This window comes from Falco cherrug, chromosome 18 (genome assembly GCF_023634085.1).
Source record: "Falco cherrug isolate bFalChe1 chromosome 18, bFalChe1.pri, whole genome shotgun sequence".
Classification (NCBI taxonomy): Eukaryota; Metazoa; Chordata; class Aves; order Falconiformes; family Falconidae; genus Falco; species Falco cherrug.
The window spans coordinates 7105695-7120599 of record NC_073714.1 but is presented as its reverse complement, the minus strand read 5'-3'; the positions used below and the strand labels follow the sequence as shown (position 1 = coordinate 7120599).

General features: G+C 59.8%; 2 protein-coding genes across 2 annotated transcripts in view; both read left to right on the top strand.

The window, feature by feature from the left end:
• The window catches only part of TCF7L1 (transcription factor 7 like 1), an 18403-nt gene extending 4642 nt beyond the window's left edge, over positions 1 to 13761 (top strand). Inside the window, exons 4-12 of the mRNA XM_055696285.1 lie at positions 9971 to 10054; positions 10210 to 10342; positions 10831 to 10933; positions 11231 to 11314; positions 11754 to 11897; positions 11997 to 12156; positions 12507 to 12614; positions 12922 to 12982; positions 13054 to 13761. Coding sequence (XP_055552260.1) covers positions 9971 to 10054; positions 10210 to 10342; positions 10831 to 10933; positions 11231 to 11314; positions 11754 to 11897; positions 11997 to 12156; positions 12507 to 12614; positions 12922 to 12982; positions 13054 to 13517 — 1341 coding nt within the window. The 3' untranslated portion in view covers positions 13518 to 13761. The remainder of the gene's footprint in view (positions 1 to 9970; positions 10055 to 10209; positions 10343 to 10830; positions 10934 to 11230; positions 11315 to 11753; positions 11898 to 11996; positions 12157 to 12506; positions 12615 to 12921; positions 12983 to 13053) is intronic.
• LOC129734174 (uncharacterized) lies at positions 6384 to 8331 on the top strand. Its single transcript, XM_055696311.1, has one exon. It carries the CDS (start codon positions 7104 to 7106, stop codon positions 8109 to 8111), a length of 1008 nt encoding a protein of 335 aa, XP_055552286.1. The 5' UTR covers positions 6384 to 7103; the 3' UTR covers positions 8112 to 8331.
• Positions 13762 to 14905: the final 1144 nt, after the last annotated feature.

The following is a 14905-nucleotide window of genomic DNA, read 5'->3' as shown; positions in this document are numbered from 1 at the left end:
TGAGGCTCTGCTAAGCCAGCCGAGGAATTTGGCAGGGTTTAATGACAGCGTTGCCGTTGGGAGCAGCGTTTTGGCCTGGTTTTCCCCATGGGGGTACCGGGAATCAGGAACTGGGGACCCCTGAGACTGGGTTTGACTCCCTGGGATCATCGGAGCCACAATTCCCAAAAATACAAAGGTACCCAAGGTGGGATGGAAAGGAAAAGCTCTGGGCACACACCGGCACCGCGGCCTGGATGGATGCAAACCCCTGTTGCTGCCATGCCAGATCCATCCCATCGGGATCATTTGGAGCCGGCGTCTTTTATCCCAAGCCGGGACCAAGCCAGATCCATATCTGGGCAAAATCTCACCCCAGCGTCCTCCAGCTCGGGGAGGGGCAGGCGGGGAACCGGCCGCTCAGCATCCCCAGACTGGGCATGGCACCGCTAGGGAGGCAAAGGTGAGACCACACGTTGGCGGTAAGAAGAACCTCGCATGGGGTTGTTATTATTTCCCCCAAAAAAGCAGTTTAACCCCAGGAATTCAAGTCTGGAGGCGAGTATTTGAATAAAGCCGAACCTTCCTCGGGCGTGGAAATTCAGCTGAGGCACCCAAACAGCTCCCCGCACCCTGCAATGATGCTACGCCGGTGTAATTAGTGCACGCCGCTGTAATTAATGCGCATCATCGGGTGGGGGTCCAAAATAAATGAGGAAAAAAACCATAACCTGGGCTTGTTTCGGCTTTTTTTTTCCCCATCCCTGAGATGAGCTCGCGATCCCTGTGCAGGCTGCAATACAGAGGCATATCTGTCTGCAAAAGAAAATATATCCTCTTAAACACGCGGCTGCCAAGAAAAATGATTAAAATACAGATTTTTGGCAAGAAAAAGGGTTGCTCCGAAAACCGGGCGGGTCTTGCCGGAGGCTCCAGCGGCAGCTCTGGCTGAGCTGGGAGGGTTTTGGCATGTGCTGGTCGGGATGCAGGATGGAGGTGTTGGGATGGGGGTGGATTTTTTTCGGCTGTGGGGGCTCTTGCTCGGCGTCATCTGACCGTGGCGTTTGTCCTCAGCCAGTCGAGCTCCGGGCGTCTCCTTGGGGTTTGCTGGTTTAGTTTGGGATTTCCCCCTCCTCCCCAGCAGTGCAGGCTTTCTTCCCCACCTGGAAAATATTAAGGAAAAAAGGCTTTTTCGCACTTTTTGGTTTCTTCATCTCAGCCCATGCAGCTGCCGGGCCAATCACATCCCTTCCGGCAGTGCACCCTTCCCGTGCCTCAGTTTCCCCACTCCAAGGTGCTCCTGCCTGTTGAGCCTTCACACACAATGGCCCCTTTATGTCTCCTCCTTAATTATGCTATTCGGCTAATTACCCTGGGTGTTTTTTTTTAGGGGCTAAATGAGACCTACAGGAGGTTTCCACTAACACCCCCCCCAACTTCTCCCTCCTCCCTCCCTTTTCCAACACGATTCCCAAATTAAAGCAATGAAGTAAGTGCTCCGGGCGACTCTCATAAGACCTGGTTTTGTTAAGGGGACTTAACGCGCATTCATCATCTTTCTGGTATTCTGAGCAGCTGCTTTTCATTAGTTTTTCTTCCTTGAAGTCACTGGTGGGAGCAGGGGAAAGAGGAACCCAAAGAGAAGCGCCCGGGCGCATCCCAGCTGGAGGAAGAGGAGGGTTAAGGACAAGGGGAGGTTGGGCTCGCACCATGTCCGTGCTGGTATCCTGGTATCTGGTATCGGGGTGTGAGGGTGTTCTGGGGGGAGGGGACGGGCTGGGGTGTGATGGGCTGGTTGTAGGTGCCCCAGGGAGGAGGAGGAGGAGGAGGAAGGGGTGATGGTGATATGCGGCTTCACAGCTTGCTGCTTTTTTTGGGGTGTGTTTTGGCAGCGATGTCACCTTGTGTGTGCACCCTGAGAATCCTCAAGCCCTTGGGATCTCTGAGCCCCGGGAATCCTGCCTGGAGCTGTGGCAGAGGGCAAGGGAGGTCTGCAGGCAGAGATGCCAGGTGAGCTGGTGTCCCATGGGTGCTGCCAAGGGGTGCAGGACCCCCTTGGTGCTCCCCCAAGCATGGGCACAACATCACCCAGCAGGATGCAGAGATGCATCTCCAGAGGTGTCAGCCCCTAAATGATGGGGTTTGTAGCCAGCAGGGGCGCAGTGCGGTGACGGGACCCTCTTCACCCCACATTTCTGTGGCAGCATGGCTTCGCATGACTTTTTCCATCATCCTCATACCTTGGATTGGATTTTAAACATTTTACATGTGCAAAAGTCCATTAAAACACCTTCCCTGGCTGGACATCTCATGTCGCGTCTCCCCAAGACCAAGGATGTTCCAGGGGGGCTTTGGAGCCATTGGGATTTTTTTTTTGCCCGGGCAGGGATGAGTCCTTTGCACCCACTGGGATCCCCCCGGCGCTGATGCAGCCGCTGCCTGAATGCGGGATGAATGGAGCCATTCAGCGTGATGGACTGGAGCTGAAAGCTGCAGACAAAAGCCTCGGGGCAGCGGGGAAAACTTGTTGCCGCCAGGTTTGGGGAGCAGGGAGGGAACCGCCAGCGGTCAGGGTCTCAGGGTCTCAGCTTGCGCCAATCCTGTCTTGCTCAGGTGGCCGGGTGTGTGTGCGAGGGATGCTTGGGGCATCCACAGAGAAGGGATGCTCGGGGCATCCCCCTGTGGAGGATGCTTGGGGCATCCCTGTGCCGAGGTCACTTTGGGAGGAGGCTGAGCCCTGTGGGCTCCCTGAGAGCTGGCTTGGGCGGTGTCCTGGCATCACTCCAGCCCCCGCAAGCCTCATCCCGCTTCCTTCAATCCCTCCCATCCCGCCTTTCCTCTCACTGCCTTCCTCTGCGAAGCTGCAGTCAGGGCCAAGCTGTTCAGCAGATGCCACCAGCATCCCCAGTTCGGTGACACGGGGGTCTGTGGCTCAAGATAAGGTCAGCTTTAAGCACTGCCTCTCCAAGCTCACCCCAAATGGGGTTTAATTTTCAGCTCCCAGCCACTTTTTCTTGTTTCCCATCCCAGCGCTGTTGGCATTTCCCACCCGGTTTGTGCTGGTGGCAGCATGCCGCTGGCTGATGGGTTTGGGCTGCATCACGGGAGTGGCTGAGCATCCTTTACCAAGGGGTTGCAAACTCCCAGTGCCGTACCCATTCCCACCCCCAAATCACTGTCCCCACCTGGGACAGCCTTTGCCTGGCTTGTGTCATCCTGGGAATGCCAGGAGGGGACACTGTGTGCTGTGGGGACAACCCAAGACACAGCATCGTGCCCCATATTGCCTCTTTGCAGCCTGTTAAAAGCCCCAGACCCCGATGGGAAAAGAAATAACCCCACCAGGAGTCTTTGGGGTTCTCCTTGATGGGATGCAGGGATGCAGGAGACCCCCCAAAATGTCTCATCCCTGCTGGAAACCACCATCCCAGCATTTGTAGGCAACATCTGGAGGAGATTATTTGGCTGGGAAGCGGCTTAGAGGGGAGCGAGGCGTGGAGGGGGGTGAGGATTTATGGCTTGTTTCTTGGGCTGTAAATCCCAGCTATAATTGGGATTTCTCCCTCCCTAATTATCCGTGGGGAAGAACGCAGCAGCTCCCCGCGTGGGGATGCAGGACGGGAGATGGGCCGCGCAGGGCTGGGGTGCTGTTTGGTTTTCCCCTTTTTCTTTGGCATTGAGGTAATTTATTCGAGCTCGAAGGACACCCGATACCCAGCGCAGGAAGGCAAGAAACTGGGTCCCCTCTTCCCATTTGTGTCCGGCCCTGTCTTCATTTCCAGCTCCAAGGGGACAGAATTCCCTGTGGCTGGTGCAGTGTTGGCCCGTGCACTTTCCTTTTCCGAGTCCCCAAGTGGGACTCGCTTTCCATGTCCCATGGTTGTCTTCAAGAAGGAGCTTTTTATCCCTTTTTCCCCCCTCCCCCCTTCCCCCCCTTTTTTTCCCCACGTTTCCTCCCTTTTTTCCCAGTTTTTCCCCCACTCCTCCCCTTTTTCCCCACCCTTTTCTCCCCTCCTTTTCTTCCTTCCTCCCTTCCTCCTGTTTTTTTCCCCTTCCTCCCTCCCTCCCTTTCCCCATTTTCACCCCCTTGTTTTGGGCTCAGGACAGGAGCTGCAGGACCCATCCCCCCCCCCCCCCCCCCCCGTCACTTTCCACCAAAACCTCCTTTGCAGCACCCCTGGGTTTGCAGCCCTGGGACCTCCTGCCGGGGAGGATTTGGGGTTTTTCCAGCTTTTTGTTCCCAGGCACACAGTTTTATGGAATCAGATGATGTATCAAGCCTAGAAAACCCATTTCTCTCAAAACTTGCATCTCTCTGTGACCCCCGGAGCTGTTAGGAGCCAAATTTGGCTGGTTTTATCCCAAAAGTGCTGGTGATGCTGCTCGGCGCCAGGATCTTGGGATGCTGCAGGACCAGAGCATCCACCAGCCAGACAAAGATTGTTGGGAGCTCTGTTAAAACCCCATTTGCTGCCCCGATGCTTGGCCTTTTCCGTCTGCCCCAGCACGGTTTTGGGATGTATTTTGGGGAAAAAGGGCTGGAGCGGAGGCGGGAGGGGGAAGGGCGACCTGTCAGTTATCCCGCAGCTGTGTAAACAGGCTGGGAGTGAGGAGGGCTGGGGGGATCGGCGGGGGCTGCACGGGGCTGTGTTCAGGCTTGCCGAGCCCGGAGGCTTTTCAAAGCCCCAGGAATTTGGGCTGGAGAAGGGGATGGTGTGGGGATGGGCGATTTGGGGTCACCCCCCCCCACCCCCACCCCAGGCTGCTCTGTGGGATGGAGGTGGCATGGGAGGGATGGCCAGGAGGGGTGGCCAGCGGGATGCTCGTCAGGTCGCCCGTGGGGTTTTGGGGATGGGGATGATGTGGCTGGGTGCCGGCATTGCGTGAATCTTCTCTGCGGTGCTGGCGGTTCCTGCAGGGTCATCTCTGGGCTGGAGCGCGTGCAGGCAAAGGGAGAAGCCAGCACAGAGCCTGGCACCTGCGGGTTGTGTTTTATCCAGAAAAATGGCAGCTTAGGTCCCAAACAGACCTTTTCTCTCCCAAAATGAGAGGCCAGTGGCCACCAAGCCTAAGCCTTCGAGCCCAGCGGAGAGGAGCTCACTGTGACCCTGTGCTGTCTCACTGGGATGCACGGTGTCTGGACAAGTGATGCTGGGATGTGCAGTACTGGGATGCACAACGTCAGGAGGACAGGCAGTACCTGGAGGTAGCAGCAGGATGGGCAACGCTGGGATATGCAGTCCTGGGGCGTGAGGTGCTGGGAGATGCAACGCTGGACACTGAGGACTGGGACACATGGCAGGGCATGGAACACCGGGAGTCGAGATGCTTTGATGTGCAACACCGTGGCACACAGCGCTGGGACATGAGATGCTGGGGGTCACAACACCAAGGGACGCAACACCAGGACACACAACGCCGGGGCATGCAACACCACGACAAAGAGTGCTGGGACATCCGATGCCGGGATGTGCAATCCTGGGACATCCAACGCTGGCGTGTGCAATCTGGGGACATACGATGCTGGGGTGTGATGCTGGGGCACACAATACCAGGACACACAGCATCGGGATGCGCAGTGCTGGGATATGCAGCCCTGGGACACGTGTTGCTGAGACACACAACCCTGGGACATGCAATCCTGGGAAAGACGCTGCCAGGACATACAACACCAGAACACACGATGCTGGGTCATGCCACGGTGGGACACGCAACACCAGGACATGAACAGGGGGACACTTAATGCCAGGCCAGGCGATGCTGGGACACATAGAGCTGGCCCGGCCACCAGCCAGGAATTTTCCAGCAGCACTTTTCCCCTTTCCCAGGGAAAACATCTCAGCCAGGATCGAGCCCTGTGCACGGAAGAGGAGAGGAAATCCGCTCATTAAGGCCCCTAATTGGGCATTAGGGGATCCCACAGCATTTGCACCTCCTCCCCTAGCACCGCACAACCCCCTGGCACGCCACTGCCACCTCTATGGCACTGCCATGCCACCGCCACCCTCCGGCTGCTGAGGCCACCGGGTGGCCACCGGCAGGGGCTCCCCCCAGCCTGGGGAGGGGGTGGACATGGACAGACAGACAGACAGGAGACTTCATTGTGGTTCTGCCGCTCCGGCAGGGAAGGGGTTAACTCCCTGCTTTTAATTGGGGGGTGGCTGGTAACGAGGAACCAGAACTTGCTCTAATCTCTCTGGAATGTGACCGATTTTCAACTATTTTCTTCTTTTTTTTTCTTTTTCTTTACACCCCCCCCCCCCCCCCTTTTTTTTTATAATAGTTCCAATCTGCCGCTCGCGTAGTTCCACACGTGGTGGTACAGTGGGAGCTGTGTCCAAGCTGGGGCCAAGGGGAAGGGGGGGGGGGGGGGGGGCTTCATTTTTCCACATTACCACTGAACCGTTCGCCAGCTCCCCCCCGCTTTGTATATTTTGAAAGGGTCCCCCCCTTCCTCTCCCCTCCCCGGCCTCCCGAAACAGCTTCAAAATGAGAAGCAGCCTTTTATACACCCGGCCTTTCCCCAGCCGCCGTCCCCCAGCGGCTTCTCCGCTTACAGAATAGACGAGAAAGCCCCCTTTGTGATGGGGGCAGCGGGCAGGGGACAGCGAGGCGGAGCTGAAGGCGCCTGTCAGGGATGCAGGGGCATCTCCTGCCTGGCCCCGGCTCGGCCCCGGGGATGGTGGGGGACCACGTGTAGCAGCATCCTGGTGCGGTGGTAGGGATGGTGGGGCACCACGTGCGTCATCCGAGTGTGGCTATGGGGATGCTCAGGGCATCGTGGTCTTGGAGCGGTACAGCCACAGGGAGGTTGGGGTGTCCTGTGTGTCACCCTGGCGTGGCTGCAGGGATGCTCCGGGCACCTCATGCATCACCCCAGGCACGTCACGGGGGTATTGGGACGTCTTGTGTGTCACCCTTGCGCAGCCGTGGGGATGCTCAGGGCATCTGGTATGTTGTATTGGCTTGGCACAGCCATGGCGACATTGGGGTGTCCCCTGTGTCACCCTGGCATGGCTGTAGGGATGCTCTGGGCACCTCGTGCATCGCTCTGGGTGTGGACTTAAGGATGTTGGGACATGTTGTGCTTCACCCAGACATAGCCACGGAGTTGTCCAGGGCTCATGCGTTGCCCTGTGTACCACTGCGGAGATGTCGGGATATCTCATGCATTGCCACGAGGATGCTCAGGGCACCGTAACGCATCACTGTGGGATGGCTGTGGGCATCCCAGGTTGGAGCACCCTGTATGTTGGACCAGTACAGCCACGAGGATGTCAGGGCACGCCCTGCATTGTCCTGGCATGGCCACAGGAATGTTCAGGCACCTTGTCCATTGTCCTGGCACGGCCATGGGGATGTTGGGGCATCTTGTTCATCGTCTTGGCACGGCCATGAGGGTGTTGGGGCACCTTGTCCATTGTCCTGACACAGCCACAGGGATGCTCAGGGCACCTTGTGCATCACCCCAGCGTGGCCATAAGGGTGCTCGGGGCACCTGGTGCGTTGCCCTGGCATGGCCGTGGAGATGCTCAGGACACCCTATGCATTGCCCTGCTATGGCCGTGGGGATGCCAGGGCACCTCACACACTACTGCAGTCACGATGCCACCGCAGCCAGCCCGGGAGCGTCTCCAGCCAAAACCCTCTCCCGGTCCAGGAGATGCTGCAAGCCTTTGGTGGCACGGGCCGGCAGCGGCAGCGCTGGGCTGTTTGGAACCAGCCCGGAGTTGTACGGCAGCCAGAGCTCGGGGCTTCCCCGCTGCAGATTTGGAGGATGCATCAAAGCCAGCACTTCAGGAAATGGCTCCTACTGTACTGGGGAGCGCAGGGTGTGCGGCAGGTCACGGCTGAGCCCGCGCAGGTCACGGGGCCGCTCGCATACCAGGCGTGCTCTGGGCACGCATGGCACCCTGGCGCCCTGCCTCCTCTGCAGCCAGCCTTTGGAGTGGCCGAGGGCTGGATCCAGTTATGGCTCCCCAGCACCCACAGGTCCATCCTGCCGCTGTTATCCCGGCAGTGCCAAAAACCTCCCTGGGGAGAGCACACGGAGGCACTGGGAGCGGGATGCTGGAGCATCCCTGTGCGTGGGGCGGGCATGGGCGAGCAGCACTGCGTGGCACCCGGTGTAGGCGGTGAAGTAGGGTTTTGGGGGATCCCCTGTGCTGGCGCTGTGGGAACGGGTGGGTCATGGGAAATCCTCTCAGGCTACGCCGGGACCACGCTGCGGCTGGGGGGGGGTCCCTGCGGTGCCCTTGCGGCCTCGCCGTTGGCACGGGGTGGCCCCCGTGGCTCGTGGGCTCTCAGCACGCCCCGGTGGGAGCGTGGTGGCCTCACCCGGCTCTGTTGGGCTACTGGGAGGGGTTGGGGGGGTTGGGGTGTATCCAGAGGCACAGGGTGCCCGGTGGCATGGGGCTGAGCATCAGCTGGGGGCGTGCTGCAGGGGTGCTGGAGATGGAGGAGGGATACCGGGGATGGAGGGAGGATACTGGAGGTGCCAGAGACTGGAGATGTGGGGAGAGGGGGTACTGGAGGTGAAGCGCGGGATACTGGGGATGGAGGCGGGGATGCTGGAGATGGGGTGGGTGATACTGGAGGGTGGATGGGTGATACTGGAGATCGAGGAAGGGATACTGGGGATAGAGGGGGGGATGCTGGGGAGCAGGGGATACCGGACAATGAGGGGGGTACTGGAGATGGAGCGAGCAATACTGGAGATGCAGGGGGGATACTGGCGGTGCAGGGGGGGTGCTGGAAATGCAGGAGGGGATGGAGGTGCAGGAGGGGATGCTGGAGATGCAGGAGGGGATGCTGGAGATGAAGGAGGGTATGGAGGTGCAGGAGGGGATGCTGGAGATGCAGGAGGGGATGGGGTTGTAGAAGGGGATGCAGGGGGGTGCTGGAGATGCAGGAGGGGATGGGGGTGTAGGAGGGGATGCAGGGGGGTGCTGGAGATGCAGGAGGGGATGGGGGTGTAGGAGGGGATGCAGGGGGGATAGTGGACATGCAGGAGGGGACGCAGGGGGGGAAAGCAGGAGGCGATGCAGGGGGATACAGGACACTTAGGGGGACTGCGGGAGGCAATGCGGGCAGGGATTCATCTGTCCAGCCGTGGAAGAGTTAATGCTCCCTGCAGCTCCTCGCTGGGTTTTCCTTCCAGCTGCTTCGGATCAGGAAGATTTGTACGGTGGGGAAATTCCTGCACGCAGCTGTGGCCTGTCCAGGCCACATTCCCCAGCCCCAGCATCTTGCGGGACTGGACGCGCCCCCCCCGCCCTCCCCCCCCCCCTCCGCCGTCTGCCGGGAAATGCCTCCGGCCCCCTCCGCCGAGAAACAACACAAAGCACCTTTCTTTCGGGGGCTGCTTACGTCGGAGGCAGACCCATGTGTTGCAGCAAGGTTTAGCCCAGGGAGAGAGAACACCCTCCTAAAAGCCCCATATTTGCCCCCCACCCCTCATTGCAATATGGGGCTGGTTTCTTGCGCTCTGGCAGTTTGGGGTTGGTGCTGGTGCCCCGGGGACCAGGAGGGCACCTCCCGACACAGGGACCACCCCGGGGCTGAGCCCCACGGGCGATTTGCAGCTTGTGCTGTGCTGTGCCAGGTGTCACCGCATCCCAAGAAGTCTGGGTTTGGGGTAGGGAGAGGCGTCATCGGCGCAGGCAGGTGGGGAATTGCGGGGAGGGGGTGTGGGGGCTTGTGGCTCCTCAGCGGGACTGCACCATTTGGGGCAGGGATTTGGGATTTAGGATTTGGGGCTTTGCACCATTTAGGACAGAGATTTGGGATTTGGGATTTAGGATTTGGGGCTTTGCATCATTCGTGGGGTCCGTAACGGCCCCATGTGCCCCCAGAACCCCTTTGCCACCTGCCCACAGTGTCCCCGCGGGTTGGGGTATCCCCGGCTGAGCCTGGGGCTGGGGCTGGGGTGGGGGGTGGGGCCGGGGGTGTTCCAGGGCTTGCGGAGGGCATCAGCCCGGCTCTCCTGCAGTACCTGCAGATGAAGTGGCCGCTGCTGGACGTGCCTGCTGGCGCCACGCTGAAGGACAGCCGCTCGCCCTCACCCGCACATTTGGTAAGAGCAGCTGAATCCCACAGGAGTGATGGGTTTCCCAGGGGGAAAACCTCACTCTGCCCCTCCGTGATGCCGATACGATGCCCGTGGCGGGGCTTTTTGCGGGGGTGGCTGTTGTTTTGCACTCCCATGTGCTCTCCCTGGCTGCCCCACAGTCAAACAAGGTCCCGGTGGTGCAGCACGCCCATCACATGCACCCGCTGACACCGCTCATCACCTACAGCAACGACCACTTCTCGCCAGGCTCACCGCCCGGCCACCTCTCACCGGAGATCGACCCAAAGACGGGTGAGCACAGGGTGGGGGCACACGGCGTCGGCCGAGCTGAGACCTGTTGGGGTGAGCACAGGGATGGTGACGGTACCAGTGCGGTGCTGGAGGCGGGGTGCTCTCCATCCGATGGTCCCTCTCTTCCTGGGGGTTTTTCACAGCCTGGTCCCTGGGTGGTGGGAAGGGGATGGGTCCTCACCCGGTCGCAGGGTTGGTTGGGGTGCGTGGGGATCCCTCCAGGTCTCCAGTGTGGTTGTCTCAGCATCCTCTTCCCATGGTCCAGATGGGCAGGTGGATGCTTGGAGGAAGATAGGATGCTTGGCAGCAGGCAGGATGCTGGGAGGGATGGGGTGCTCAGAGAGCGGTGGGATGCTTAGAGGGAGGTGGGATGCTTGGAAGGAGACTGTGTGCTCAGGGACAGGTGCTCAGGGGAAGACGGGGTGCTCAGGGCCTGCCACGTCTGTGTTTTGACACTGCTTCGCTTTCATCCCTCACTTCCTCTGCAGGAATCCCTCGGCCGCCGCACCCATCCGAGCTGCCCCCCTATTACCCGCTGTCACCCGGAGCCGTGGGCCAGATCCCGCACCCGCTGGGCTGGCTCGTGCCGCAGTAAGGATGGACTCAACCTGGGCTGGGGGCTTGCTGCCTCCTCTGTGTCCCTGTCCCCGGGCAGGTCCCATCAGCCCCATGTCCCCCTGAGACCCTCCTCTTTTTCCCACTTTACCCACTTCTTCCCCTGCGAGCTCAGTGGGATGCCGAGGGCTCCCGTGGGGGTTGGGAAGGGAGGGGCTCACCACCGCTGGAAATTTTGGGCATCTTCAGGATGGAGATTGGCTGGAGACTGGTCCAAGGGCCCCCATGAACTGGGGAGGGGTATTTTTTCCACTAAAGCTTGTGCGTTTGCAGGCAAGGACAGCCCGTGTACTCAATCCCTCCCGGCGGCTTTCGGCACCCCTACCCTGCCCTCGCCATGAACGCCTCCATGTCCAGGTGGGTCTCGGCAGGGATGAGGGACCCTCCCTGGGCATCCCAGAGCTGGCAGGGTGTTTTTTGGCTGCTTCCCTGAAGATGATGCGGGATTCATCCCTACAGCAGCGCCAGCAGCGGGTGTTCCTGGGGAGATCCCTCCTCCGCACAGGCACAGACCAGCCCCAGGAGGTTGTGGTGGCCTCCTCTGCCATAAATCCCCCAGGAGGGTGCGGATGGTCCCCATGGGTGGGTAGAAAGTTCAGGGCATTGCTTAATTGGGTCCGTGTTACCATCCTGCACAAGCTGGGGTGGGATCCAGTGTAAAACCAGACCCCACACTGGGCTGAGGCTGGTGGTCCCTGAACCCAGGAGGTTCCCAGGAAGGTTTGGGGTGGAGACTGGGCGCTGTTGGTGCCCACGGGAAGCTGACGAGCCTTCCGCTCCCACTCCTCCACTGCAGTTTGATGTCCAGCCGTTTCTCCCCGCACATGGTCCCACCACCCACCCATGGGCTGCACCCCTCAGGCATCCCGCACCCGACCATCGTCTCGCCCATCGTGAAGCAGGAACCCACCCAGCCCAACATCAGCCCCGGAGGCAACTCGTGAGTGGGGGGCGGGATGGCCCCGGGGGCAGGAGCTTGTCTCCTGCGTGCCCTGCATGGTGCAGAGTGGGTCCTGAGCCACCATCCTGCTCGTTGCAGGAAATCCCCCGTCACTGTGAAGAAGGAGGAGGAGAAGAAACCCCACATCAAGAAGCCGCTCAATGCCTTCATGTTGTACATGAAGGAGATGAGGGCCAAGGTGGTGGCCGAGTGCACGCTGAAGGAGAGCGCCGCCATCAACCAGATCCTGGGCAGACGAGTATGGGCATTTCCCTTGGCCCTGGCTTTGCACCCGCATGCTGCCCCGTTTGTGACCTTAAAATGGCTTTCAGCCCCCTTTGCTCCACCTCACCCCATGACTCAGTCTCTTGACCTGGGGCATCACCCAGGAGGTCGCTGGGAGCTGGTGGGGACCTGGGTGGCAATGGGATGGGGTGAGCTGGGAGCTCTGTGGCCCCAGGGCGGCATGTCCTCAGGGCCAGCCGTGCGGCTTCGGGATTTGCAGCATGACCTTGGGATTTGCAGCGTGGATTTGGGGTTTGCAGCGTGGCTTTGGGCTCTGCAGCTGGGCTTCAGGGTTTGCAGCGTGGTCTCTTCTCGCCCCTGCAGTGGCACTCGCTGTCGCGGGAGGAGCAGGCAAAGTACTATGAGCTGGCACGGAAAGAGCGGCAGCTGCACTCCCAGCTCTACCCGACGTGGTCGGCACGGGACAACTATGTAAGTGTGGTCCCCCAAGCCCCGTGGCCGCGGGCACTGGCCGGGGCGAGGTCTCCCCTCCTGTCCCCTTGCCAGGTTCCCGGATGGCCCCTCTCCGGGGACTGTGGCTGGTGGGAGGTTGCTTGCTGTGCTTGGGGAGGTCAGTGGTTGGGGTCTGGGGGTGGGTGATGGCGCTGAGTCCTAGGGATGCTCTGTGACCGTCAGTGGCTGCTGCATCCCTGTGAGCTGCTCTGGGGCACCGGCAGCCCCATTTTTCATCCATCAAGCAGCACCTAAGGGCAGTCAACCACTTTGTGATATCTTCCAGGGCAAGAAAAAGAAGAGAAAGCGAGAGAAGCTGGCCCAGCAGCAAAGCCACGACACGGAGAGTGAGTATCCCCCTGCCAACCTCCCCTGCCGCTGGGTCTCAGCCACTCATGCTGTCCTCCGTTGTTCGCAGGCTCGCTGGCATCCAAGAGCAAGAAGCCGTGCGTGCAGTACCTGCCAGCCGAGAAGCCGTGTGACAGCCCTGCGTCCTCCCACGGCAGCATGTTGGATTCGCCCGCCACGCCGTCGGCCGCCCTGGCATCCCCGGCCGCGCCGGCTGCCACCCACTCGGAACAGGCTCAGCCCCTCTCGCTCACCACCAAGCCAGAGGCCAGGGCGCAGCTCACCGTGCATTCAGCCACCTTCCTCTCGGGCAAAGCCACCTCTTCTTCCTCCTCCTCTTCCTCCTCTTCCTCCTCCTCAAGCCTCAGCAGCCCGCCCTCGCTCCTCTCCAGACCCATCCCCTTCACCTCGGTGCCCTCCACGGCTCTCCTGTCCTCGCCTCCGTCCTTCGCAGCTGCCATCCCATCCCCGCAGGCTGCTTTGGCCGTGCTGCAAACGCAGCCCCTTTCCCTGGTCACCAAACCTGCTGACTAAGGGAAAAACTCGTCCCCCCTTGTCCCATCCTGTCCGTCCCCTCCCTGCTGTACATTGCAGAAGCCACAATCAAGATTCAAATGCAGCCAAAACCATTATTGGTCAATATTTGACCCTTTCTGAACTCTTCTGTAAGCAGACTCTGGAGGAAGGGGCTTTCTGCTCAGAGCTGCTGCCAGCAGTCAACCTAAAGACCGTTTTTATTAAAAAAAGGAAAAAAAAGGAAAAAAAAAAAGGAAATAAACCCTCCACCAGCTGCAGATGATGCAAATCTCCTGCGAGCTGACCGTGGGCACGAGCCGAGTGCCCGTTGCTGCCGCAGGGCACGGTGATGCCGACGGCCCAGCGCTCGTGTGCATGGGCATGCCGGCCCCAGGTGTGGTGGGTGCCGAGCTGGGGCCGGCGCACCATCCCAGAGGCAAGAGCTGAAACACCGGCTACCGACCCAGTGCCTCTGGGTGCTCCCACGTTCTCCTGTCTTGTGGCTTTGCTCGCAGCCACGGTGATTGCCTTCGCTCCATCCTGGCCAGGAGCTGGATCCTGCCCTGAGGATGCTGCACCGTCGGCCCTGCTCCTTCCCGTGGTCATGCTGGGGTGGGCAGGATCTGGGGCTGAGCCCTGGGTGGGGGGGGTTTCCCCTTGAAACCCTGTTATTTTTCACAAAAGGAAATAAAACTACAGCTGCAACTCGCTGCGTGAGCGTGGTCAGTGGGGGAAGCACTTGCTCCTTGCCCATCGCCACCTTCTCCCCACCAGTGCTTGAATATCACTGTGCCCTGGGAGGCACCTCGGGATGGGGCTGCAGCCCAGCCCCAGCGCGGGGCACGGGGCCACGCACGGCCCCAGCCCAAAGGCGTCACCCAGACGCCATCATGGATGGGCACAGGATGATTTTGGGGTGGCCATCCCAAACCTGTGATGGAGCGAGCAGGCAGCGTATGGTTTTCTGGAAAGCTATGAGCAGCAGGGCGCACCGGGTAGGAAGACTGGGTCAGGGGGTGCCTGAGATGCCAAGGAGTGCGAGTTACTGGTGTGGAACTCACGGCCAGGAACTGCAGGGTGCCCTGGGCCTGCTCCTTTCGAACACGAATGAAAAGACAGGAGGAGAAAGGACCTGCACAAAAGCAACCCAGGGTCACCCAGTGGATTTTCAACTGATCTTTAGGTCTCGGTCAGTTCAACACTTGAACTAATCAAGCTAATCAAGACTCTTCCATCTCACTATATTTTTAACAGGAAAAAAACCCACTCTCTCAAAGTTTTCCTGTTGAAAGTTTCAATTTTGTTCTCTGTTGCAGATTTAATTCTGAGCTGCATCTGCCCAAAGTTGATTTGTGGTATTTATAGCCCTGTTTCATTCCCCTTTCTGATTTTCTTGGCCAGTTTCC

Excerpts from the sequence above, each read along its gene's own strand:
- LOC129734174 (XM_055696311.1), top strand. The coding sequence starts at position 7,104 with ATGCGTTGCCCTGTGTACCACTGCGGAGATGTCGGGATATCTCATGCA.